Genomic DNA, 27104 nt, shown 5'->3' on the forward strand with positions numbered 1-27104 from the left:
ACACATTAAGCACACTATTACTACACCAAGGCAATCTCCTAGGATAGTCCCATAACCAATCCCTTTCGATACAACACCGTACAACCCCCAACCATGCACTGGTACACACCACACAAACAAAACCCGTTACTTATTGCGCAACTTCTCACCCTTAACCCCAAATGGGTTATCTCAACACTAATGCCCTCACTCTGCCAATGGACTCACAATCCCAACCAAGTTCACGACAACAAGTTTCACATATTTTTCCTCTCGTACCAAGCTGTCACGACCTAAACCCGCCCCTATAGGTTTAGCGACATAACCGGCCAGTAATCTTTGGATTACTGAAGGCCTCTTGACAGACTGACATATAGATAGGGGCTGCGGAAGCAAATATGAAATATATACGTAGTCCATCGAGCTGTGCAGACATACATGAAACTGATGATCTTAAAACTTTTATAAACTTACGAGTGATGCCAAAAGATATAATATTTACATACCACTCCTAGGAGTATGATGTCAGAAATCTTGACCAAAAACCCACAAAATAACAAAGTCTAATACGATTACAAAAACAGCCACAAAACTGGACTTCATTCTGAACCTCCTCGGGAGGCACAAAGGTTGGCTGACAAAAACTGAACCCTAGGCTGTCAACTCTGGGCCTGGTCACGTGCTTGCTCACCTACATACATAATATAAATAGTGAGCGAATGCCCAGTGCATAATAACAGAGTAAAGACTTTTAATGAATGATGCCCAAAACAGATTTCAAATCCCATAGCAAATTAGAATCATAATCAAGTAGCAAAACAAAGTCATAGTCTTGTTCACATTCACATCATGTATGGTACATCCATAGCATAAACATATCTCTTTGGTGAAGCTTATCAAGTCCCATATTGGAACCTCTGGTACCAGGTGGCATATCTCATATAACAGCCATGGTATTGTTTCCCCGGGCTAGGGCCTCATGACCATAAGCCGCAGTATTATGTCCCCTGGGTGAGGGCCTCTACTAAGGATACCACAAATACGTTTCAAAGAAAATTGGACAATCATTCATTCATACAAGACATAGCATTTCAGAAAACTTATCATTTCATATCATCCGAAAATAATTAAAATTAAATATAACTTTACAGAGTTATTACTCACAGATAATTGGTAGCTCCAATTAGATGGCAAAGTGGACAATTCACTTATCCTGAGGCACGTGACCTACATAACATGGCAGATTCATACATCGAAACACACGCTCAATTGTACATAACTTATTTCGTTTGTTCTTAGTGTGTTTCTAGCCTTTAATCCTCCTTATGGAGTCTTAATCATGGCCTAGGAATTCCTAGGATGGAAAGATGATGCAAAAATGCATTTGAAAACATCTTTCAAATTTTGCTGAAAACAAAGTCCACGCTCGAGCGGACATGCAAGAAATGAAGGTTCGCTCGAGCGTGACTTCCCTCGCTCGAGCGGACTGTAAACTTTGACAAAAGTACTGGTTGCTTGTTTTTCACGCTCGATGGACGCTTAATCCATGCTCGAGCGTGAGACTCAAACCTTCGCTCAAGCGTGACTTCTGTCGCTAGAGCGTGCTCCAAAACATATCAACTTCTGGATACATGCATTTCACGCTCGAGCAAGCTTCTGGTCGCTCAAGCGGAAGTGCACGCACTCAGAGTGCTCGCTCGAGCGTGAAGTCTTACGCTCGAGCGTGAATGCAAAATCTGGAATTTCTAGATTTGATCTCCAAGCTTCAAACTCAAACCAAACACTTCAAAACTCATCCTCTTGGTCCAAAATTTTGGAAAACACTTAGAAACTCATAAAACAACATGTTTAAAGGATCATTTCAAGAAATTATGGCCCAAAAGCATGCCAATTGTACACAAATTCAACTTAAACTTTACGAATATTTCAAGAATATAACATGCATGAATTCTCTTGAACTTCACTACTTCAAACATGATCAAACTTGGCAAATTTATAGAAAACATGATGACTTCCTTCCATTAAGCTCAATCTATGACAGGCATGAGAGAATTTCTTAGCAAACATGCTCCAAATGTAATGAAATGAACATGCATGCATGGATTAATCTTCCTCCCTACTTCTTAAGCTTAATTCTTACATCTCCTAGCTCAATTTACTTGAATTCATAGATGAATCAACTTAATTTCAAGCCTAGTGACTTGTCTTTTTACCTTAGATGTTCAATTGGGCCTTAGGTGCTAAATTCTTGAGCTAGATGATCAAATCTCCAAGGTTTCTTCTTTTCTCCTAGCAATCTCCCTTGTTTGTGTTCAATCTTTTCTTTCCCTCTCTCTCTCTCTTACGTTTAAGCAACAAGTTATGGAAGTATGAGATGCAAAGTTGAACTAGTGGGGTAAAAAAGGCTCACTAAGTGATAGATAAACAAGGTTAATCAAATGGCATTAAATTAATCTAATTTAATTGTTCCAAACCAAATTTTAATTAAACCTACCATAAAATCCTATAAATCCTAATTAACATATAAATCGAGTCAATTTCTAAATCGGATGCCGATAAGGCCTTCAATTCGCAAATCGAAATCAAAACATGAACAGATCTTTCTACATCAAACAGATATAACACAAAATGATGCAATGTAATTGACTCAGGATTTCTTCTTAATTATTTATTTGTCATACTTAACGTGAATTAGCGTTAATCATGGGTCGGGGTTGTTACACAAGCTAACTCGTAAAAACCTACCAAGCCACAACGCCACAGACACCACATAACAATCCAAACCGAGCAATAAGTAAACACAACACCTCCATCCATCAGTGACCAATAAAGTCAACTCTTTAATCCACATTCTATTCCATCACCCATTATACGAGTACAACCAAAACACTAAGTCCCCTAGCCAATCTACCAGTTACTAATACTTACCGAACAATTACCCTGAACTAATCCCCGACACAGACACACGACACTTACAAGGTCTTCAAAGTCATATTATCCTAACTCCATAGAAGAACAAAGAAGTTCTTAACCTTCTCTGCCCGAGTCATAAAACACTACATTCCTAACTACTCTCTTAACCAACTTAGAATGCTACGTGAGTGAAAACACGGCCCATCTCCAAAAACAATCATCTCCTCACCGTCATTCCATACCTCGACCAATAAACACTAAATCACTGTGACCCTACACATAAGTCACGCACTAACCATAGGTTACATATCCGACCAATCCTTCCGAAAACATCTCTTAACTTAACCAGAATTGAGGTACACATCTCTCACACCCAAATATAATAAATAAATTCTAGAACTTAGGAAACGTCTGCAATACCATTACCTGAAATACAACACAAGGTGTTCAAAACACACCACCCACCAAACACTAACAACCAATACTATGATAAGGGACTAACAACCCTTCACAAGAAACAATAAACCAGATAATACTAAGATCCGCTATCATCACCTACCATTAAGGTACAAGTCTATACCCAACGAAACTATATGCTATTCTCAAAACACAAGTAATCCTAAGTCTCTCTATATCCAAAATAAAGGAATACTCCACCTTTGCATACATCCTTACATTACACCGTACTAGTTCACTAGGTCAACCCTAGCCCAGCCCACCACGACAACCCGTCGCCAAAACATTAACTCAAAAATCAATCACACCATCCACAATCTCCTGATACACCTCGTGCCTTACCGAATTGCCCACAACAACGATAACTCTACCTGGTATTCAACCAATTACCTCAACCAACTATAGGAAACAACCACTCCTATTCCAACCAATCATACCTCATCTATAATGAACAACTCATGGCCTAAATGGCCCAACTAACTTCACCAACCCCGAGGGAAGTCAAACCACAATACTACATCCCAACCAACCTCGTTCCACAATATGGCCTTCTAAGTTACCAACACCAAAGTCGGAACCATACACCACCACTATCAACACATACAAGTTCAAACCTAACTTTTCGTGTTTTAGAAACTCTAACACCACCAACACCCCTTCCACGGGTTACAAAACTTAAAACAACACACTCAATTAGGGGACACACCCCACGTCACACTTCACACCTCTGACCACTCAAGGTCATAACTAATTCTAATACATACTAGTCCACAAATTAATAACCAACGTCAAACATATACGATACCACCCAAGCGAGCATTAGAACTCAACCCTTATACGTCATCACAAAGGACTCGAAAACACTACCATCTGTCAAAGATGTACCAACTGCTACTAAGGCAATCAACATTAACTCACAACCAACGCTAATACATAACCGATATAGCACACACCGAGGTACCCACGTCGAGTTCACTACTTCTTTCCATACGCCTCTATAAAAGAGAGAATACCTTCAACCGATCATATAAGCCAATACTCAAACAACCAAATTTAGAGTATAATCAACTCATACATCAGCTACCACATAACACGTAACACATAATCGAGCTAATTCTACAAAGATAGTTATTCGTTCCAGCGCTCCCTTAGAATTCTCTCAAGTGTGTTTCCAATAGGACCTCAAAGTTAGTCAACTAGACACCGAATATTATCCGTGAGTCTCAATGCCATATCCACATAAAATGCAACACATAAGCATGGTATCATATAGCACACAACATACAAATGTCCTCACCGTGCATGATAAACCCACTATGGCTAACCACTTCCCATGAGAACAAGGTTTTCAAACCCGATTAGCTTTGATACCAAGTTGTCACGCCCCAAATTTACAAGGTTCGACTTACATAAATAAGCCACCTGACAATGAATAACAGATAACAACTCTCATGCAAATGAATATTATATAGTCACACAATACATGTGTTTTATCCAATTTTATACATTCCTAGATATAACATCTAAGTCGAATGGATGCTTTGTAACTAAAACATGCACAGATGTTATAAAATCAAATTACATGCCCTGAGGCTGACATCATACACAAGGGTGCAACCCTTATAAGAAATGACACATGACCAATAAATAACACAAATGGCCCTTGGCCTACAAATAATAGAACCACCTTACACGGTTTTGAACACAGCTTTACATCACAATCCATATCCACACATGTACACTTAAAAAACATTTTAGCCACGTAGGGTGAGCATAAAGCCCTGTAGAGAATATTTCAAAAACTAAACATGTTCCACCAACATAAATGATCATAATGCAATACATATATACAATATGCCCGAATGCATTTTCAAATCCATTTGATTACTCAACAAAATCCTTTCTTTCCAATTACCAAAACCTTACATTTAATCAAAACGTTTTCCAAGTTCAAAATATTTGTTTGATATAAAATTCCTTTCCAAAAACCAATCCAAGTATCTCAATACCAACCAACAAATACATTGCTAAATCAAATGTGAATACATCGCTAAAATCTTTTTCCAAAACATTCTTTCAAGCCAAAATGATAATAAATAAAATAGGTAAATCTCAAGGCTAGTGTTCATACGAGTAATTATACAAGTCACAAGGTCATACCGGTGCTAATCGGAAAGCTTGACACCTACCGCACGGATTTAGGTCTTTTACCATGGACACACAGGCCAACTTAATTCTGCTTTAACACCCCCTCAAAGCATTACCATTTTATTTGCCTTTTTCCAATAGCTCAATACATGTGATTCAAAATATTATTTTTTCAAAACAATGCAAATATTTTAAAACATAGCACAAGAATTTCCAAAACCTCTTTCCCAACATACGGTTTTAAATTTCAAAAATCTATTACATGCTCCATGATATGAATGCTTTCAAATTGCCTAATTCACATGTAATTTATAACACACGACAATGCTATCCTCCACCAATAGTCAAAACAGTTATCTCTAATGCAATAGTCAAAAGATATCAGTACAAATATATTTTCCAAAAGAGTAACAACAACCCTTTTCAAAATCTCAGAACCACTTTCTTCCAATCTCTTACAAAACCAACATCATTTTTTATTATTTTCCAACACAAGCTAAAACCCATAGTTTTATAACAAAATCTCATTTTCTTTCAAAATCACTTTGAGTAAAGGAAAGCCACCATGTCAACATATCTTTATCAATACAAAATCATAACCTTGTTCAAGAACTAATTTGAAAAATCTCTCTTTTTTTGATGACAAATCCAAACCCCCAAGTTCAACCCAAAACACCCAAACCCATAGATCTTTTGAAATAACAAATAACAAGGGTAAAAATCATACCAAATGATTACCAAATATACATAACAAAATACGTCACAAAAGCCCTTGATGAGATCTCCAATCTTTCTAAAAGGACCAAGGTGAAAAGATGCCTTTACGCGAGTAGATCTAGAGATTTAAGTGGGAAAATGTCAGTTTCTAAGAGATAAAGAGATTCATGGTGTAAAGAAGAAAGAGGGAGAGAAAAAAGGATAAAGTGAATGAGAAAAGTGTGTTCGGAGCCTATTTATACTAGTAGAATAATAGCCCTAAAGTCAAAGAAAAGAATAAGTCAAACCCCCAAAAGTAGAGCCCCAAAACTGATTCAAAAATCTGAAAATTTACTCACAGGGGTCGACCTTTCTGACAGAGGTGTCGACCTTTAAGAAGAAAAACTGAGACACTAATGTGTGCAGAGGACAAGGGTCGACCCTTAGAACCAGTGGTGACGACCCTTTATTTCAGAATGCAAGCCAGAACAAAAACAACAAGGGAATGGTTGACCCTAGGAACTCAGGTGTCGACCTCAAAAACCAGCAGAGGCACTAAGAGTAAGGCAACAAAGTGGTGTCGACCCCTAGAAAGGCAAGTGTCGACCCTAGAACAAATTTTCCAAGTTTCCAAAGAACTTTTCAACGTAAACAAGCATGAATGAACAATCCTAACAAGTTTAAATCGAATTGTACCCCTCCAAAACCAAAATACAACAACTCCAAAGACTCCCAAATGAAAATAAAGGAATTAAATACACTCTTCAATAGTTTAAAGGACACAAGTGCTACAATATCTACTGAAGTCGTGGTCAGTGGTAATGTTGCCGTAGATAGCCACAGATAAGGTTTTGGCCCCACTGCGTCGCGTTGGAGGCGGCGTGGAAAAGGTGTTTTAGGGTGGCAGTGAGGGTGGTTTCAGAGAGGGTTGTTGTCGGTAAGGGTGGTGTAATTGTACGGAGAGGCTGATTTCAGATTCTGATTGACAGTGAGAGTTTTTGAATCTTGGGTTTATGTCCATGAGAGAGATTGTGGTTTTGGAAGAAATTGTAGGAGGAGGGTTTGAAATTAGAGGGGTTGGGTGAGAGAGGTAGAGAAAGAAAGGAAGAGGAGTGACAAAACCAAACATTATTTTTTTTATTTTTTTTTTTCTATAACCCAGACATGCCCTAGATTTATGGGTTTTTGTAGTTAGTATAGGAAAGGTAAAAAAATATATATAAAAATATTTTAAAAAAAAGAAGTAGGGAAGAGGGATTAGGAGGCAAATGGCATGTGAAATTAGTCTTTTTTTCTTTTTTTTGCATTTACTTTGTGTGCTGGCTGGTGTTGCTTAGTTTGATTGTAGTCATGTTAAAAAATGTTTGTGGATTTTTTTTTTAGTTTACAAAGTTGAATTCAAAATTTAAATAAATAAAAAAATTGAATTTGTTTGGTTATTAAGAGACGAAACATCATTAGAAATATTTATGTTTAATGATGAGATCAAAATATAATTGGAAGATATTTTTTTGGAAAATGTTTTTTTCTTTGGTGAACAAATTTGAATTCAAAATTCAAATTGGGTTTAAATTGGGTTCTTTTAACAAAAAATAAATAAAATAAAAATGGTTTAGTTTTACTTTTAAAATATAATCTTTTCACAAGGAGAGATAAGAGAAATAATGGGGATGGTGTGATTTGTTTAAAGACTAAAAAAGCCCACTTCAGTAACAAGATAACATATTTTTAATCTCGGATAACTTGACAAAACACTGAAATACCAATTAAAAATTTCAAATTATATTCATTTTGGTTTATAAATACATGAATATTAATAAATATTTCTTTAATTTAATAAAAATTGTTACAAATACCAATTAATATACTTTTAATTTATTGTTACAAAATATACCAATTTATTAATATTTTTAAATTTAATTTATTATCAATTAATGGCTTAATTAGTATCAATTAATACTCAAAACCCTAGCTCCGGTGCCAGAGAGAGAGAGAGAGCTTTGGTTTTGAGATCGCAACGGCGGCAGGTCGATCGCGATGGCATGAACGGGTTTCAGATTGTCTTAGACACGAACAACATTAGAGAGAGAGAGATCTGCCACGATCGCGAAGAGAGAGAGAGAGAAAGAGAGCATCAGATTGTCATCATCGTCACCTGCAAAACCTTAGTCGGCAGCCCCCATCGTCAGATCGAGAGAGAGAGAGAGAGAAAGAGAAAGAGAGAGAGTTCACAGAGTAAGCTCTGGTTCATGCCGAAGAGAGAAAGAGAGAGCTAGCTCTGGTTCAGATTGTCACCGGCGGAGCTAGGGTTTCAAATCATCACCAGAGGCTCTAGGGTTTCAGATTGATCGCGGCGGTTAGAGTTTTGCACCTTAGTTGTGATCGCGACGGCAGAAGGTCGATCGAGAGAGAGAGAGAGAGACATTGCCAGAAATTGTAACCCTCATCGGAAATCGCCACCCTCGTCAAAAATTGCCTCTTTTTCTCTCTCTTAGAGTGAACAGTGTGAGAGTGTGGTTTATATACGAGGTATTTGGTAATACTGGAATTTGATGAGGGGCATTTAAGTAATTTTGTCCCTCCAAACCAACTTTCTGCTTAATCTATAATCTCCAAAGCACCCCCCTCAACTACTTGGGAAAAAAACTATTTTTCTACTTATAATCTGATGAGTTAAGCTGCACCAAGCATAATGTTTTAGCTTAAATTAAGCTAAAGTTGAAATAAACAGCTTTTAAGCTACGCCAAACACCCACTTTGCCCTCTTTTATGGAAATGAAAACCAGTCAACTGTTAAACACATTGTCAAGTTTACAGGCCAGTGCGGTAACCAACAATGACTACATGAAATTATGACTTTTTCCAAGCTCTCTAATTAGGGCAACTTTCGTATGGTATACAAACCTTACACCTGGTTCTATCCAGACTTAGCAACAAATGGAAAAGGTGCTTCATATCTAGTTTTTCCAAACAGAGCCTGAAGTATCTATGGCAGACTTGGCAAGGTTGAGCCAAAGGCCTGATGAGAAGGCTGCTCAATTTATTGCTAGATTCAAAAGGGCACGAAATAAATACAGGGTTATACTACCTGAACCTGAATTTGTAAGATTGGCCCAAAATGGGCTAGAGTTTAGACTTCAAAAGAAGTTTGACTCAACAGAGTTTCGAGACCTAATAGAATTAACTTATAAAGTTATTAGATATGAGACTCTCATTGAAGAAGAACAGGATCGAAGTAATGCATCTTATAGGACCTATTATAGGGACCCTAATTTTGAGATTGATACAACAAAGATTATAGGACAAGAACCTATGATCTGTGAAGCATTAATTTAGAATGATACCACTATCGATCAACAGTTTAAAAATAAAGATTTTCACAGGAAATATTCTTTTGATATATCAAAAGCAAATGACATATTTGATCATTTGTTAACAACACATTTTTTAAAATTGCCTACAGATTTAAAATTCCAACTTCAGAAGAAATAAAAAGGCAAAATGTGCTGTAAATGGCATAATTCTTGGTTTCATTCAACTAAAAACTACATTATTTTTTGAGACAGGATTCAAGAGCAGATTCAGAAAGGAATATTGAAATTCCCAGCCAATGCAGAGAAGACAATAGGGATTGACATTGACCCGTTTCCAGAAATCAAAGAAGCTGCAGCCAATGTTGGCATACCTGACTTCCTTACCCAAAAGGTGAAGAAGGGACTGTCTTTGAAAGAATTGGATGAAGTCAATGTGCAGATGCATGTAGTCAGTCAGGCTGCCTTGAAAAAGAACATAAAAACTGCATTGTTTTTCGAGACAGGATTCAAGAGCAGATTCGGAAAGGAATATTGAAATTCCCATCCAAGGTAGAGAAGGCAATAGGGATTGACATTGACCCATTTTCAAAAATCAGTGAAACTGCAACCAATGTTGGCATACCTAACTTCCTTGTCCAAAAGGTGGAGAAGGGACTGTCTTTGAAAGAATTGGATGAAGTCAATGTGTAGATGCATGTAGTCAGTCAAGCTGCCTTAAAAGAGAACATATAGTGTTCCCCAACTAGTGGGCAAAGCTTTGAAGGCTAAGGAAATGGCTCTAGCGAAGAAATGATAGATGATGATTCACTCGAAGCAACTGTCATGCAGCGAATGTGTCCTAGATTTAGGCTAAGTTACAAATGGCTGAAAAGACTTCCAGTTGATGGGAAACAGTACTACAAGGATGGGCAAAGAGATCGAAGGTTAGTTAGTACCCACAACAAGAGGGCACATTCAAAAGACCCTATTCAGCAGCCATCCTTGGTTGGATCTGCAGGTGCCAGGAATTTGTCAAAAAGTAAGAGACCTTTGTATGAAGCTAGGCCACCAAATTATTACAGAACAGTTGATAAGCCCATAAATAGGCTTGAACTTTGCCCAAAATAGGGAACCAGGACTAGTGATTGGTTTTCGAAGGCAAAAACAGCAGGCCCAACGACTGGTACAAGGAGCTCATGGGTATGAGAAGTACCAGATTGGTTTACCATGCAAAACAAGCCTAAGATGATACTAACCTAGGGGAAGGCCTTTGCAAGCAGGGATAGAATGATTAAGGTTGTGTTTGGTTGTATTTTGAAAATGTGATTCTACACCTACATTTAAATATGATGTTTGGAACGAGTTTTGGAATCACGTTTTCAAAACTCTGTAGAGAACTTTGTCTCAGGCGCGGTTTTCAGAATTTTTTTTTGCAAATTTTGCCTAACCGGTCGTCCCATAGGTTGGCGGAATAGTGATTTTTTTTTTTTTTTTTTTTTTTTTTTTTTTTTTTTTTTTTTGCAATTGATATGTTAATTTTTATATATTTGAAAACAACATTTTTTCTAAATTTTTAAAAAAAATTTATGTGCTTTAAAATAATTTTGAATTGTATGTTTGGTTATGAGTTATAAATTTTTATGTCAAATATCAAATGTCACATTAACAATTCCCCACTCAATTTAAAACTCTCTTCAAAACTATTTTCAAACCTCTTTACCAAACAAATTTTTCACACTCAAATCATAATTCCAAACCTCACAAACTTAAAATACAACTCATACTCTCAAATCATAGTTACAAAGCTCTACCAAACGCAACCTAAGCCTTTTTTGGTGGCCCTAAACAATTGGGTTTTACTTAAAAATCCAAAGACAAAAGAACCAGACATGGTTCCTGTGATCTCTAGATCTCAGAGGACAAAAATACAACGTAGATTTACTCAGTACCAGAGGGATCTTAAGGGAGCTAGTGAGGGCACCTTTTTGGTGCAAACAAGAGATCAAGTAGGAGAAAGAGAAAATTTGAAACCTAGTCCCAAGATCAACAGAAGTGCCAGCAGAGAGAAATTGGCTAAGGTTCATGCTGAACTGAAAACCAAAGAGAGATCATGTCTGGCAGACCTCGAAAAAGCCTTAATAGAAAGTGATGATGACAATGAGACAGACGAAGGAATTTGACTAGGCCAGGAGTAGGTATTGGCTGAAGAAGATGTGTTTGAAGCCTTTATGTCTGTTTTCAAGTCAGACCAACAACAGACCACTAATAAGAAGTCCAACTACTCTGTCATACCACTCTTCCCACTCAGTCTTCAATGTGGGCTAGTAACAGTGAGGTCGGTTAATCTTCAAACTTCCCCAGTTGTAGCTTCCTTCATAGAGGAGGTAATATTCCTCGAAGCGTGGGTATAAAGGAGGAAGTGTAGCAGGAACCTCCTTGAAGATGGGACCAAGAACGTATTCTCCTCGAGCATGGTGACGAAGGAAAAAGATTTTCCCATCAATCGCGCTTTGACCCTCTGGTGTCTCATATTTGGCTATCTCATCAGTAGTGCATCTCCTCAAAGCCACCGAGGAACGTAAATGTTCAACAACTAGTACTTTCACAGAGGAAGAAAAATCCGTTGGTAAGGGATTGAAAGAAGGGTGAGGAGAATGAGTAAGAGAAGTGTAAGGAGTTAAAGTAACAATGGGAGTGAGAGTAAAGACTGGACAAGCAAATAGGCAAGAGCGCGAGAAATTGCGGCTTTAAACCTTCATGTCCAAAATTGCCCATTCAACCTAATAGGTCAAATAGGCCCAAGTTATTTGATTGTTTATTTTTGACCCGTGTGGGATTAAGGCCTTTATTTTAAAAGTCCTGAAAACACATTTTTGACCCTCTATAAAGAAATTTTCCGTCAAAGCAGCACCTTGTTACCTTATAAAGGAAGAAAATATGCTTTGAAGTGTTTAGCTTGGCTTTGAAACCAGTTTTTTGCTAAAATGTTCAAAACTATATCTCAACTCTAGTAAAGTTAAAGCATGTTTAACAATTCGAAGGTCTTAAAAGTATGATCCTAGGCGTTCTTCCAAAAAAGATTTCCTTCAAAGGAGTATTTTATTATCTTTTGAGGAAAGGAAATGTACTTTTAAGTGCTTTGTTTGGCTTCGAAATAAGGAGGTACTATGAGGCCAATATTTGCTAGAATGGTGCGAGAGTTTTGCAGATTAAAAGATTTACAAAATTGACAAAAGTGAAACCCATGTCTTTAAAATTGCAGAAATATAAAAGTACATTCTTGGGCTTTCTATTGAGCAGAGCCCTTTGAAGGAAGAATAATATCACTTCTTAAGGGAAACTAATATTTGTTAATTATAAGAACAAAATAAATGACAAAAGTCATGTATATTGACAAATATAGACCATGCAATTGGAATATAGAAACCCAATTTTATTGATGTGAACATCTACATTGGGAAAGCCTATTTGGTTGCATTCTCAATTTCATAAAAATTAGGAATAGACAAGGTTACAAGGTCATGAAATTTTGTTTAGCAAAATTCAATAAATACATGTTCTTTTTCTAACCTTTCCTCTATCCTATCTAAATTTGGCTTATCTAATTGGTGAGCCCTTATTTGGTAGAAAAGTTGTTGGGCCCTTATTTCAAATTCTATTTCCTCCAAGGCTTTCTCCACTTCATCCATCTCATCCATCTGATGCATATCATCCATATCAACATCTTACCCATACTTTGAATCAGGCTTCTTGAAATCTTCATATTCTTCAAGAAGATTTTCTGCTTCATATTGAGTTTGGATGCGAATAGTGGAGATCTCCTCCAAAGATTCGCTAGTGGCCAAAGCATTTTTGTGCTAGTTAAACAGCAAAGGGAGCTGGTCTAGAAAAATGTGAAGTTCTGCTTGGGCCACTGGGCTGAGGTTGTGGCTTCGAGAGACAATGTCACAAGCCCATAGAAAATTCTTGTGAGGAGTGTCATCTTGAAGGGCTTTGAAAGATAAATGAGAAAAGGTAACAAGCAGGGTCTGGGCTTTATACTGCTGATAAGTAGTTGGAGGAACTAGAGCCTGATAAGGAGCGAAATGCTAGCTTTTGAAGAGAGTAAGTTTTAATTCCTCAATCCAGTTAGGATTAGGAGAAAGGTGAGGAGCAGTTAGGTCCCCTCTAAGAGAAGGTGGAAACTAAGGCTCATTTACACACTCTAACCAGTCAGAAGAGCAAAGTTTTGCTTTCTTGGCTAAGAGTAAGGGTCTCATTCCCAAAGCTTCGATTGGGTAAGGGGTCTTTCGCACTATTTTGGTTAGCAGGGTGGAGGTATATCATGCCAAAAGCAAGTTGTCTTCGAGACAACGAAGGCGGTCGAATGGAATATAGGGATATACCACAGAGTTGCGTGAAGAAGGAGGAATAGCAGTGGGATCGTCAAATTCAACAAGTCTGTGATGAATTCGTTCTCTTGTTTGGGGTTGGGTTAGTGTTGGCCAAGCATTCCAACTAGTAGTCCTAGTAGAAGAGAATGCAGCTTCATCCCACGTAGAGGGTTTTGGAGCAGATGAAGAACTTCCAAGATCTATTTGGGTAAGTTTTTGGTCTAAAGGCTCATATTCTGCGAAAGCCTCCATAACTTGTATAAATAGAGGAGGATAGATATGGCTAATAAATGCATGGAAGTTCTTTCAAGATTGATTATCATTATCTAAAGCCCCTTCACATGCTTGATCAATAAAAGAGAAGGTTTGATTAGCCATCAAAGATGTATCAACCTTTTTGTTTACACAGATAGTGGAGGTAGGGTTCAAGCACAAAAGGGAATTCAATGAAGTTTAGTGTTTTAAACATTGCTTGGAAACGGTTATACTTCCAGGATAAATAATTTCCATGCACGTCCTAGGACGAGGGAAAAATGCATTGATCCACTAATATTACCAAGTATTGGCTATATTAGTGAGGCAATGTTGGCTATATATTTTGTACAGACCTATCGCAGCCTGACACGTGGATCAGAAGGGGCAATTTGGGGAATAAGTTACAGTCTCCAATCATCAACAAACACCTGGCAACTTATAACAGTGACAATGGATCCGTGAAACATGGAAACAGTTAAGATACCCAAGGTGATATGGCCAAAACAGTTGTTTACAATTTAAATTCAAATTCAGGAGGGAAGCCCAACCGTGGGAGTAGAATAGTGGGAGCAAACTGTTCAAAGCCATACTCACTGATCATGGAGATCACTTTAACAATTATCACCTACTTCGACGGTTATTAACCACTTCAACGGTTATCTTCAGAGCCTATAAATAGAGAAGAGTGCTAATAATGCAGGACCCAGAACCAGATCTAGAAAACTTGTTTATTTACTTTACATTCTCCATTCCTTTAAATTCCAGTCTTTTACTTTCCTGTACTACACTTCAAATTCCTAGGAGTAGTTCTAAAGTAGTTCGTTGATGTAATACCCTTCAAAGCTATGGAAGTGCGAAGGTACTATTGTAAACTTTGGTTCACTTAATGAAGTTTGATTTTTGCCACTATATTTCCTCTTTCTTTTACTTTGATTAAGTCTTCTTAATTTTCTCCTAAAAACTGAGCCACTGGTAATCCTCTTCATTGATGCTAAAAGAACTTCAAAACAATCGTCTGACTAATTGGTTGACATTTACTAATCTTTGTAAGAACTTATTGATCTTTGCTGGCACGCTCGAATTACATTTTTAACCTTCGAAATCCAAAAAAGCCAACAATATATGACTAAAGATTTTGTATCAGGTGATTGAAAATATGAAGGAATATGGAGATTTGTGATTGGTTAAGAGTATAGCCACGTGTGCTTCTGTACCAACTAATAATTTTTTGCCATGAGTGTCCATGTACAAACTAATAATTTTTAGTGAAATAACTTAGTGAAGTAGAGAAAAAAAAACTATAAAAATATAGAGGATGCAAATGATTTTGTGATGGGGTGAAAAGCCTTACACCCCTCCATCTTTGCTTAATTTCATTTTATGTCCAACAACTTATAACTAATTCCCAACCGTACCTAACCTGGACAGAGGGATAGTGTTGTGCCAAAAGGCATAGTAGACTGTTGTCAGGGCTCTCGAGAGTTTATCCTGAGTCTATTTTGATGATTTAAATCGTTCACATTGTATGATTTGTCGAATAGATTATCCATAAAAAAAAAAAAATTAATTGGATATATGTAGCCCTATAACAAAAGTACATTTGATTTTAAAAAAATAAACAATTAATATGGTTTTAATAATTTTTTTAAAAATAATTAGTAGTTGATCATAGAGTTAACTTAATTTTTTTCGCAAGGACGATATACTCGACAAACTCTACAATATAAACAATTCGGTTCATCAAAATAAATCTAGGATAAACTCCCACAAACCCTTACAACTAGAGTTGTGTAAAATACCGCCAAATCCGTTAAAATCGCACCAATCCGCACTGCTCAAACCACTAACCGCGGTTTAAATTTTAAAAATTATAATCCGCCTTCTAAACTGTTCTGCTCCGCTATAGTTAATACATATATATTTTTTAACCTCCAATAAAATATCAAAGTAAAAATAAACGTGAGAGAGATTTAAGATATGAAATTTATTATAAATTAATAATTATATATACTTTATGTTATATATATATAAAATATTATACAAATAAATATTATGTAAATATATGATAATTAATTAAAATATTTTTCAATTTATTAATTTATCAAAAAAACGTCCACATTATAATTTGTCAATTCGTTAATCAATCGCTCTGCCATTCCATGTATTAATTTACTTTTAAACAATCCCTGCGCCAACCCACGCCAAAAGAAGGTTGATGACTTCACGGGTAACGATAGTTGTTTCCACTTAAAAAGACACATTCTCCCTCTCTTTATTTCTTCTTTCTCTCTCTAAAAAAGAAAAGAAAAGTCACAAACAACCATTTGCGGCCACACATACAAAAACACTTTTCAAAAAAATTTATTTTTTTATTTTTCGTGTTTTTTTATTTTTACTATTTTTTTTAATATTTTAAGTAATTTTTTTACTTTTTAGTCACACCTAACATAAATATACCTAAAAAATAAAAAAATTGTAAAAAAAATCTTTTAAAAATTCACTAAATACCAAAAATACAAAAAAATACAAGAATTCAGTATATTTTTTATATTTTTATGTATTTATTAATTTTTTAAAATATTTTTTTACAAATTTTTTACTTTTTAGATGCATCTAAGTAAGGTGCATCTAAAAAAATAAAAAAAATGTTTAAAATTTAGAAAATATTCACTAAAAACAAAAAAATACGAAAATCAAAAAAGTTAATTTTCAAAAAACTTAATTCAGAAAACTCAAACCAAACACACTAAATAAGATTCACTCATAATTATTCAAGTAATTCGACAGTACACATACTACTCCCTAGTATTATAATTAATAAAGAAGATAAGTAAATGAAGTATTATATTAAGTAATTGAAAATATAAATTAATTAAAAGTATAAATACGTGATATTTTAAAAATGGGTTTGGCTTTCGTCCAGTTCAAGATCGGACTAGATCGTGCTATTGGACATGTGGAGGTCCATCACGTGTCCCGTTTTGATAATTCGAACCATTCAATATGTATAACTCATCGAGTACTATATTCTGTAAAAAATTACGTTGATTGGATATCGATAGCTATGTGATCAAATCAGTTTTGTATAAAAAATGAACGGAGAATTAATTAACGGTTGAACAAAAACTGTTTTGATCACATAGCTATCGATATCCGATCAACTTGATTTTTTATAACCATATAATACTCTACACATTAACGGTTCGAATTATCAAAATGGGACCCGTGGTAGGCCCTACGGGCCCAACACGGTCTAGTCCGATCTTGAACTGTACGAAAGCCAAACCCTTTAAGAATATTTTATAATTTCCCTAAATAAACTCACATGCATCCCATTTGTGCATAATTATTTTTGATCATTTGAATTTATTTGTAATTCCTCCTGTAAATAACCATGTTAACTGCTATACCAAATTTGCGTTTACACATAAATAAGGTTAAAATTATCAAAAGTTTTGTAAAAATTTTAAAAAAGTATTTAGTATTTTAAATTAGACTTTATTGATTAAAAAATTATAGTACATAATAAAATAGAGCAATGTTATACATAATTGTATTTTTTATTTTATTTTCTTATTTTTAGATACAAAATAAAGGGCTCATATCAATAAAGACACATAAAACCCACTCACTTGTATCTAAAAATGGGGAAAACAAAAAAACAAAAAAATAAAAAATAAAAAAGATTATATATAATATTTTTCAATAAAGTATAAGTGCATGCAACCTTACTATTTACCAATTCTTTCAGCCAAAAAAAAGAAAGTATTGCGATTCGTGTCTAAAAGTTAGATTCATTTTCTAAACTCAATAATGTGATTTTTTTTATTTATTAAAATATCTATGTTAATTCTCTTTGTTATTTATTTTTTAATCATTAACTAATTTTATTTATACATTACCCGATGTAAAGTGTAGAAAGTAAAAATTTAAAAAGTAAACATCTATATCATTTTTTGAAAAAAAATTAAGTAAATTTTAAATAAATGAAACAATCACAAAGGGTTCATTTGCCTTTTTAGTTTTTTGACTTTTTTAGTTATTTTAGTCAGAGGTTAAAAAATTTCGTTTAGGAATAGTTTTTGATTTTTTTGACTTTTTTATGAGAGAAAAAATATAATAATTATAAAAAGTTAAAAAGTCACTATCCTATTTAAGTCACATCATCTTCTTTAAATCACATTACATTTCTAACATATCACATCAAATTCAATCTAAACCCAACTAATATAAATCAATAAGTCAAAAAGTGCACTTTTACATCCTAAACCAACCCTAATGTATTTTTTAATTTTTTTTTATAAAATATGAGTTGAATTTGAAATGATGTGGTAGAGAGGTGATATGACTTAAATAAGATAATATGAGGTCTTATTTGTCATAACCTAAAAAAGTAAAAAAGTTACTATTTTATTTAAATCCCATCATCTTATTTAAGTCACATAATCTCTTTATTACATCACTTCAAATCCACCCAACCCATATTTTATAAAAAGTCAAAAAATACACTTATTTAGATCATTCCAAACCACCCCTTAAATAGGATAGTAATTTTTTGACTTTTTGACTTTTTTAGGAGATATCAAACCTAACCTAAAGCCCTCCCAAACAAAAAATAAAAAATAAAAAAATAAGATAGCATTTGATTTATCTTTTAAAACTCAACTCTATTTTTAAATTATGATTTAAATGAAACATGTTAACTAAATATATTTTTAAAATGCAATTTAAAATTATTTAAAAAACCCTCTCTTTACTTTTTTATTATTATTATTAATCAATCAATCAATTATTTTTTCTCTCTCATCTCTTCTCTCTCCTCTCACATTCTTTCACATTCTATATATTAATTAATTAAAAAAAAATTAAAAATCATTCTAAAATTATTTTCAATATTTATAACCAAACAAATTTTTTTTATTCAAATCATAATTTAAAAACTCAAAATTCAAAATATAATTCTCCACTCAAATCATAATTTTGAAACTAAAGTTTTGTTTGGCATTGGCCACGGTAGCCAACTATTTTGTGTTGAAACTTTTTTAGCCTGCATTTTTTAGCTTTGTTTGGTTTTTGTTTTTGAGTTTTTTAAACTTTTATGAGAGAAAAAGTGTAAGATTATAATTTAAATGTGACATTTTATTTTACTAACATATATAATTTATTTTATTTTTTTATATATTTTTTTAAATCAAACGAGGACTAAACCAAACGGATCCAAGTTTCTTTCTATAAATGGATGATACACTTGAATTAGGTTACACACTCCCGGGTTGTATCCAGACTCTGCCACTCAAGCCCCAAACAAACAATGGAGAGAGACATTCACGCAGCCCTTGTACCGTTCGTCGCATTCGGCCACTTAATGCCATTTTACGAGCTGTCCATCGCCTTAGCCAAAGCCGGTATTCACGTCTCCTTCATCTCTACCCGAAACAACATTCAGAGACTCCCTCAACTCCCTCCCCATTTGTCATCCCTCATAACCTTCGTCCCCCTTTCGTGGTCGACGGTGGGCTCGAACCTTCTCCCAGAAGGTATGGAGGCCACTGCCGACATCCCCGCCGACAATGTCGAGCACTTAATGGCCGCCTTCGATCTCCTCAAACACCCCTTTAAGCAATTCGTTATTGAACAATCACCCGATTGGATCATCTCTGACTTCGTTTCTTACCGGACTGTTGATGTAGCCAAGGAGTGCCATATCCCTCTCGTCATCTTCTCTGCTTTCTCTGCTGCCACCAATGTGTTCTTCGGCCCACCGGAATATTTATCCGGTAATGGCCAGAGAAGACTGAGGTCATCGCCGGAGGACTTGACGTCGCCGCCGTGGTGGGTCAGTTTCCAATCATCGGTATATTATCGTCGTTACGAAGCAATCGGAGCCATTGCCGGGTTCTACACAGCAAATGCTTCGGGAATTTCGGGTGCCGAGCGAGTCGGTAGAACACTTGATGGGTGTCGAGCTTTGGCGATTCATAGTTGCAGCGAGTTTGAAGGTGAGTATTTTGATTTGTTCGGGAAGATCATGGGTAATAAGAGGGTGATTCCGACTGGCGTACTTTTGCGCCAAAAACCCAACAAAACATCCATTGTCGCCGCGCATAACGGGGAGTGGAGTAAGATCTTCGAATGGCTCGACGAACAGAAACCCAAATCGGTGGTGTTTGTTGGGTTCGGAAGCGAGTGTAAACTCTCTAGAGACCAAGTTTACGAGATAGCCTCTGGGTTAGAGTCATCGGAACTGCCATTTTTGTGGGCTCTGAGAAAACCCAGTTGGGCTTCCGACGATCTCGACACTATGCCGCCGGATTTCAGTCGCCGGACCTCCGGCAGAGGCAAAGTCTGCATCGGATGGGCACCGCAGATCGAGATTCTGGCTCACCCATCAATCGGAGGATCGTTGTTTCATGCCGGTTGGGGTTCAGTGATCGAAACATTACAATTTGGGCATTGTATGGTTATTTTGCCACTGATCGTTGATCAGCCATTGAACGCGAGGTTGTTGGTGGAGAAAGGTTTGGCAATTGAAGTGGAGAGAGGTGAAGATGGGTCGTTTTGCGGGAATGACATAGCTCTCTGTCTGAGAAAAGCTATGGCTTCCAAGGAAGGAGACGAAATGAGGACTCGGGTAGAGAAAACTGCTGTGATTTTCAGGGATCAAAAGCTGCATCATCAGTACGTTGATGAGTTTGTTGAGTATCTGAAAAATGGGAAGTGAGATTTGGGTTTTTAAAGGTAAATAAATGAACTGTTAGTTTGTGTGGATTGAATGTTGTGGAGATAATGAGAGAAACAATGAAAAATGGGAAAGTGTGATTTGGGCGTTTAACAATTCTAACACAGTTTTTTCTTCCATTTCTAGATGAAAAATCTTGGTCTCCAATTTTTTCAATTGTATATTATTGTGATTCTCCATACTAAAATTGTTCATTAGATGATAATGGCCCTATTTGGTAGAGCTGTGGGAAAGTGCTTATAGCTTATGTTTAAACAACTTATAGCTTATAACTATGAACATAAGCTGATTTCTAACTTATAAATTAAGGATCTCCTGCCCCACTCAAAGAATAAGCTGATTTCTGACTTCCAAAAAGTTATAAGCTATAAGCTATAAGCTAAACCAAATACATTAAAATAGCTTAAATTAAGCTGAAAGCTGAAATAAGCAGCTTTTAAGCTGCACCAAACAGGGCCAATATTGTCTACTAATACTAGTATAGCAAAAGTTAGGCTCTGTTTGGTTGTTAATTCAAATCAATTTTCAACACGTGAGCTCGCGCATGACGTTTGGATACGACGTTCAGAAGTTGATTCCGCGTGTTAATTCAAATTACATTTTGAAAATCTGTTTGGTAGCTTGTATCTCCTTTTCAACGTTTCTGCCTTCTTCATCGTCTCTGCAACTTTCACATGAACCTCATCTACATCAGTCCTTTAGATTCATCACGGGTGGCTTCTCTGTATCAAACATCCGTACTTCAGATTCATCACGGGTGGGTTTCAGAAGTCAGACTCATTTTATAAATAATGAATCCACCCAACCCGCTCTGTACTGGTATCATATTTCACAAATCGACTGAGTTACGATTTGTGCATTACAGACGATTCTTATTACGGGCAACCAAACAACGACGACTGCGAGGTGAAATTACTCACAAATTTATTTACATATTTTGTTATAGGGAAATTATTTGAGAAATTCATCTTAATTTATTTTTATTTTTTTCAGGTCAAATTTATCAAATTTATTGTCGAATCCGACGAGCAAACAGTGGCACATTCAATCAATATACACATTCCATCACCGGCGATAACTATTCAACTCCCACTAATCTGGTAAATAAATCCTTCATCATTCATCTGTTATCTGAAAATGATTTCAGACGAGTCGATAAATGATTTCATTCTTCATCCTTCATCCTGAACTGTTTCAACTTTTTTGTTCTTCAAGAATAGTCAGTAAATCAATCTTCATCTGTTATGTATAAATGATTTCGGAGAAGTTGAAATCAGTTCCTAAATGGTTTATGAGAATTTGTAGAGGCGTATTTTCCATTTCAGATCAGTTGTTATTTTAAATTATGAACTGTTTGAACCTTTCATCGATTAGAACCTGAAGCGGCAGTGCCTGGGACACCCGGCAGGTCGTCCCCCGGGTCATCCGGCCGGTCGACCGGCCGGTCAACCACCTGGTCCTCCCACCTTTTCCGATTTTGTCTTCCGGTTTTCCATTTCTTCCTTAATGGTTTGAACCTACCGGTCCTTCCCTCAACTATTTGAACCAACCGGGCTTTTTTACTGATTTTTTTTCTTTAATTTTTCTTTTACTGATTTGTTTCCTACTATTTAAACACAATGTTAACTGATTTTTTTATTATTATTTGTGGTTATATTTCTGCTATCTAAATGTTTTTTTTTGGTGGTTATATTTCTGTTATTTAAATTCAATTAATCTGCTACGTACTTTTTTTCTTGAAATAAAATCATCTGTTCTTTTTCCTTTATCTCTGTTCTCCTTCAAACCATTTTGCGCTGTTATTCTTGTATATCCATCGCAGACTACTTTAAAATACTCTGTTATGCTTGTATATCCATCCCAAACTAGTTTAAATATAATTTGTATGTTTATAGATGGATGGAAATAATTCCGATGACAATGAGAACACCAAAATGTGGATGCCCAGAATTGAAACGAAATTAATAAATATGTTGAGAGATGAGGTTAGAAACAATCAAATAACGGGCCGTACTACTTCGTGGACAATTAGGCATTGGAATCATTATGCAAATCAGTTGCACAACATATATGGATTTCGGTATACAGGTGTCAAGGTGTGCCAAAAATATCAGCGATTGAAAGCTGATTACCAGACATTTAAGCGACTGCAGGCACAGACTGGTCTGGGATGGGATCCTATTATAGGCACTGTTGTTACACCCGATGAATTTTGGGATAAGGTATTCCATTAATCTGTACTATTTTCTAATTTTATTTTAAACATTTCATGATATATACAGTGCTTAATTCTTGTTTTGTAATTGTTGTAGGCTAGCAGAAATGTGAAGAAGTTTAGGACAAAAGGGTTTGAATATTTTCAAAAAATGGCAGAAATTGTTGAAAATTGTTGTGCCACAGGGGCCCTGTCTCGTGCATCCACACAAGGACCCCTTGACTCAGAAGAAGAAGATGACATGTTAAATAAATTTTGGAACGCTGATGCTGGTGGGAGTAATACTGCTGAGGCCATTCCTGTTGACTTATTCGGGGATGAGTATATGGATCCAGCAAAGGGCAAAAGTCACAAGAGGGGCCCTGCAACCAGCCAGACTGACAGTGGTCGTTTCAAAAAGTCACGGTCAAGTGGGTTTGATGATGTGTGCGCAACTTTCACATCCTATGTACAAGCCAAAACAGGACATTCACGTGCACGAGAAAATGAGACTGAGGCTGTAAGTGCAGGTGGTGATGATTATTCCCTTGATGCATGTCAAGATGCATTGCTTGAACTTGGGGACATACCACCGTTGCAGTACGTTAGGGCACTGACACTGTTCAAGGATAAGGAATGGCGAAGGTTTTTTATGCGCACTCCTACCCATTTGCGCCTAGCCATGATCCTCGCTTTGCAGTGAACTGAGAAGTTCTGTTTTGCTTGTGTTAGCAAATCTTCTTGGCTGAACTGTTTGATGATTTCATTATTCCTGATTCGGTTTTTATTATTATTTTTTTCATTCCATCATATCCTCTTTCCTTTTCTATGTTCGTATGTTTTTTTTTTGAACTTTTAAGTGTTTTCTGTTATATTAAAACTATGTTCTGTTATTATAATATGACCATGTGTTAAATAAATTTTGTTCTCCTCTGAATTTTACTGTTTCACCAATAACGCTAACTGTTACAGCATGAATAACATATTTTATAATTATGCTTTTACTGTGATGTAGACAAAGGCCTATGTCATCCGACAGAGAAAATAATACAATGGAGCTCGCATCAGAGGAGGATAAGGTTGTTGATGATTTTATGGAGTTTTTGATGATTGCTTTAATGCATGACCATATCAACGCGTCAAGTAGTCGCCGACCGCAGCGAACGTGTCCATTCAGAGGTGATGATTACATCTTGGGCCTATTAAATGGCCATCCAGAAACAATGATGAACGTTATGCGAATGGATGCACAAACATTCATTTTATTGAAAGACACTTTACTCCATAATGACTTTATCGATACTGAACATATGCATATCAGTGTGGAGGAATCGCTTGGAATTTTTTTACACACTTGCACAAAATGATTGCCATCGACTAATGGCAGATAGATTTCAACACTCCACGGAAACAATTTGTCGGCACATAAAAATTGTTATGCGGGCATTGTGCAAGCTTTCATCATCGGTTATCAAACCACGTAACCTAGAGGACATACCGGGAAAAATTTTAAATGACAGGAGGTTTTTTCCCTGGTTCAAGGTACGAACAGTATGACTGTCCTGTAAGTTTGTTCATATCAATAAGTGTTAATAAATATTATTTTTTTTAATTATGAAAGTAATATCGAAGTTTGTTTCGCTTTTAATATCAAACAAATATCTGTCAATTAGGATTGTGTCGGTGCTATCGATGGCACATTGGTGGATGCATGGGTCCCTGCTTCAAGACGAAATACATTCTGCGGTCGGAAAGCAACGGTATCACAAAATGTACTCGCAGCTTGCGACTTCGATATGTTGTTCACATTTATTAATTCTGGATGGGAAGGTAGCGCTCATGACAACGCTATTCTGGTTGACTCTATTACACGAGCTGATCTATAGTTCCCACACCCACCCAATGGTGACTGTCCCTGAATAACATACGGTACACTTTTTTCCTTGTCTGTTTTTGTACATATCAATTGACAGAACTGTGTATTCATTATTTACATGTAGGCAAGTACTATTTAGTTGATGCTGGTTTCACGAACAGGCTTGGATTTCTTGCCCCATTTCGGTCTCAACGGTATCACTTGCAAGAGTTTCGTGGCCATCGTTATGCAGGACCTAAGGAATTGTTTAACCATCGACATTCGCCATTACGCAATGTCATAGAAAGAACATTTGGTGTTTTGAAGAAGCGCTTCCCAATATTGCGGTCCATGCCAAATTACAAGTCTACACGACAAGGGCCTCTCGTGATTGCATGTTGTGTAGTGCACAATTGGATCCGTTTGCATGCAACTATGGATCCATTCTTTATGGAAGCTGATAATGAAATGGCCGCAGAAGCAGAAGCAGACGGGCTTGTTGGAGACCAAGCTGACTACGTTGACATGTCACAACATGGGTTAACGTCCCAATCGAACGTTAGGGATGCAATTGCTACTGCTATGTGGCAAAATCATGTTCACCATGCATAGAAAAGGGATGTGAACAATGCAAGTGAATATCGTACTGACTACTGGTTGTAAATGCGTAATTATTTTACTAATTTCAGTCATTATGACACCGTTACTACATAACTTCGCCCAACCATCATTTCTGTGATTTACTGACTTCTTTTATCTTCTTGTAGGATAACTAATACTGAGGACAACGATTGGGCTAAATGGCAATGAAATGAAATTGACGTGTATAAGCCCATAAAGGCCACGAATCACTATGAACAATCCAAGCCCATCACTTGGAGCCCAATACATAACCCAACTGGTGAGGTCCAGGACAGCTGGAGTCCAACATGGCATAAAGAGCCAATGACATTCAGACACATGGCAGGTGAAGGACGAACCACATCAGTAGACAAAGATCTGCAAAGTTATTGCCACTACACATCACCATTAATGCAGCCCATCACAGCATTTATTACGACAACACCTCTCCGTCAGAACAGGACCCCCTTACCCTGAACAAGGTAAGCTACAGCATAGACTTTCGGTGAGGAGGGCAGGTCGGAAGGGACAGCGAAATGATTACCAAAAGATATAAGCAAACGTTGAAGACAAGAAGAAGGTTAAGCTTTTCTATCTCTAATCTCTCCCTCTACACTCTACTTCTCTTCCTAACTTACTCGTCGGAGGGTTCACTGGGGGACTACCCTGTTCCCCGTTGAACTTGTTTGCAGGTTATCCGGTGGGCTTGATCATTTGGACCTGGGCTTGAGGAGCTTGGACCAGTTCGATCCATTCACTGGAACAAACTGTATCATCAGTTGGCGCCGTCTGTGGGAAAGACTTTGCTCCGTGCGCCAGTTGTACTCATTATCGCCGGAGACCCTATCCCAACAACCTTTTCCTCCTACCCATCAAAGTGTATGGTCACGACTAGATCCATGGCTTCTCACAATAATGCTGCCGGCCATCAGGCCGAACCCCCCAATCCAAACAACCCACCGCAGTATTTTATCGAGCTTACCAACAGCATTAACTACATGGCCGAGCAAAACCAGGCCCTGATAAATGCTTTACTCCAAAGAAACCTTTCGATGCCTCCTCCACCACCTCCAGATATTCCACCCAACCAAGAAAGAGTCCCGAGCCATACTGTTCTGCAACCCTATCCACCCAACTTGGAAGGTTTGCAACCTCCTTCCCCACATATAAATCTACCACCTCCACCCCCACACCCGTCAGTTGTGGCACCAGCCCCTGAAGGGGAAGCCAGTAGCGTCCAGCCCCCATTGACTGACCATGGTGACCACATTCCCCTCTGGGACGCTGAATTCCGAGCAATGAAGCTCCAACTCCAAGGGGTCATGCAGAACATTCAGCATAAACCCTCTACCACGGCAAACTCACCATTTGTTACCTCCATCTGGGACAAACCTCTGCCTGCCAAGTTCAAGATGCCCACCATTGATTCTTTTGATGGTACGACGGACCCAGTCGACCATCTGGAGACCTACCGTACCCTCATGATCCTCCATGCCTTCCCTAACGAGATCATGTGTCGGGCTTTCCCCGTGACATTGAAGGGGTCAGCTCGACTGTGGTTCAGCCAGTTACCACCAGACTC

The 27104-nt window shown here is 36.8% G+C and overlaps 1 protein-coding gene and 1 pseudogene across 2 annotated transcripts; both read left to right on the forward strand.

The window, feature by feature from the left end:
* Positions 1–19366: 19366 nt before the first annotated feature.
* LOC145790205 (putative UDP-rhamnose:rhamnosyltransferase 1 pseudogene) lies at positions 19367–21042 on the forward strand (annotated as a pseudogene). The gene has a single exon (XR_014328869.1). The product of XR_014328869.1 is annotated as a putative UDP-rhamnose:rhamnosyltransferase 1 pseudogene (transcript).
* Positions 21043–22747: 1705 nt separating this feature from the next.
* LOC145791684 (uncharacterized) lies at positions 22748–25513 on the forward strand. The gene is made up of 4 exons (XM_082872095.1): positions 22748–23074; positions 23165–23691; positions 24062–24189; positions 25047–25513. Exons 1-4 carry the CDS (start codon positions 22748–22750, stop codon positions 25511–25513), a joined length of 1449 nt encoding a protein of 482 aa, XP_082728221.1.
* Positions 25514–27104: the final 1591 nt, after the last annotated feature.

This window comes from Camellia sinensis, chromosome 5, assembly GCF_055761805.1.
Source record: "Camellia sinensis isolate YWXY chromosome 5, ASM5576180v1, whole genome shotgun sequence".
NCBI lineage: Eukaryota > Viridiplantae > Streptophyta > Magnoliopsida > Ericales > Theaceae > Camellia > Camellia sinensis.

Excerpts from the sequence above, each read along its gene's own strand:
- LOC145791684 (XM_082872095.1), top strand. The coding sequence starts at position 22,748 with ATGGATGGAAATAATTCCGATGACAATGAGAACACCAAAATGTGGATG. Across the intron at positions 23,692-24,061 it reads AAGGATAAGGAATGGCGAAG|ACAAAGGCCTATGTCATCCG; the intron begins GTTTTTTATGCG and ends ACTGTGATGTAG. Across the intron at positions 24,190-25,046 it reads TGACCATATCAACGCGTCAA|GCAAGTACTATTTAGTTGAT; the intron begins GTAGTCGCCGAC and ends ATTTACATGTAG.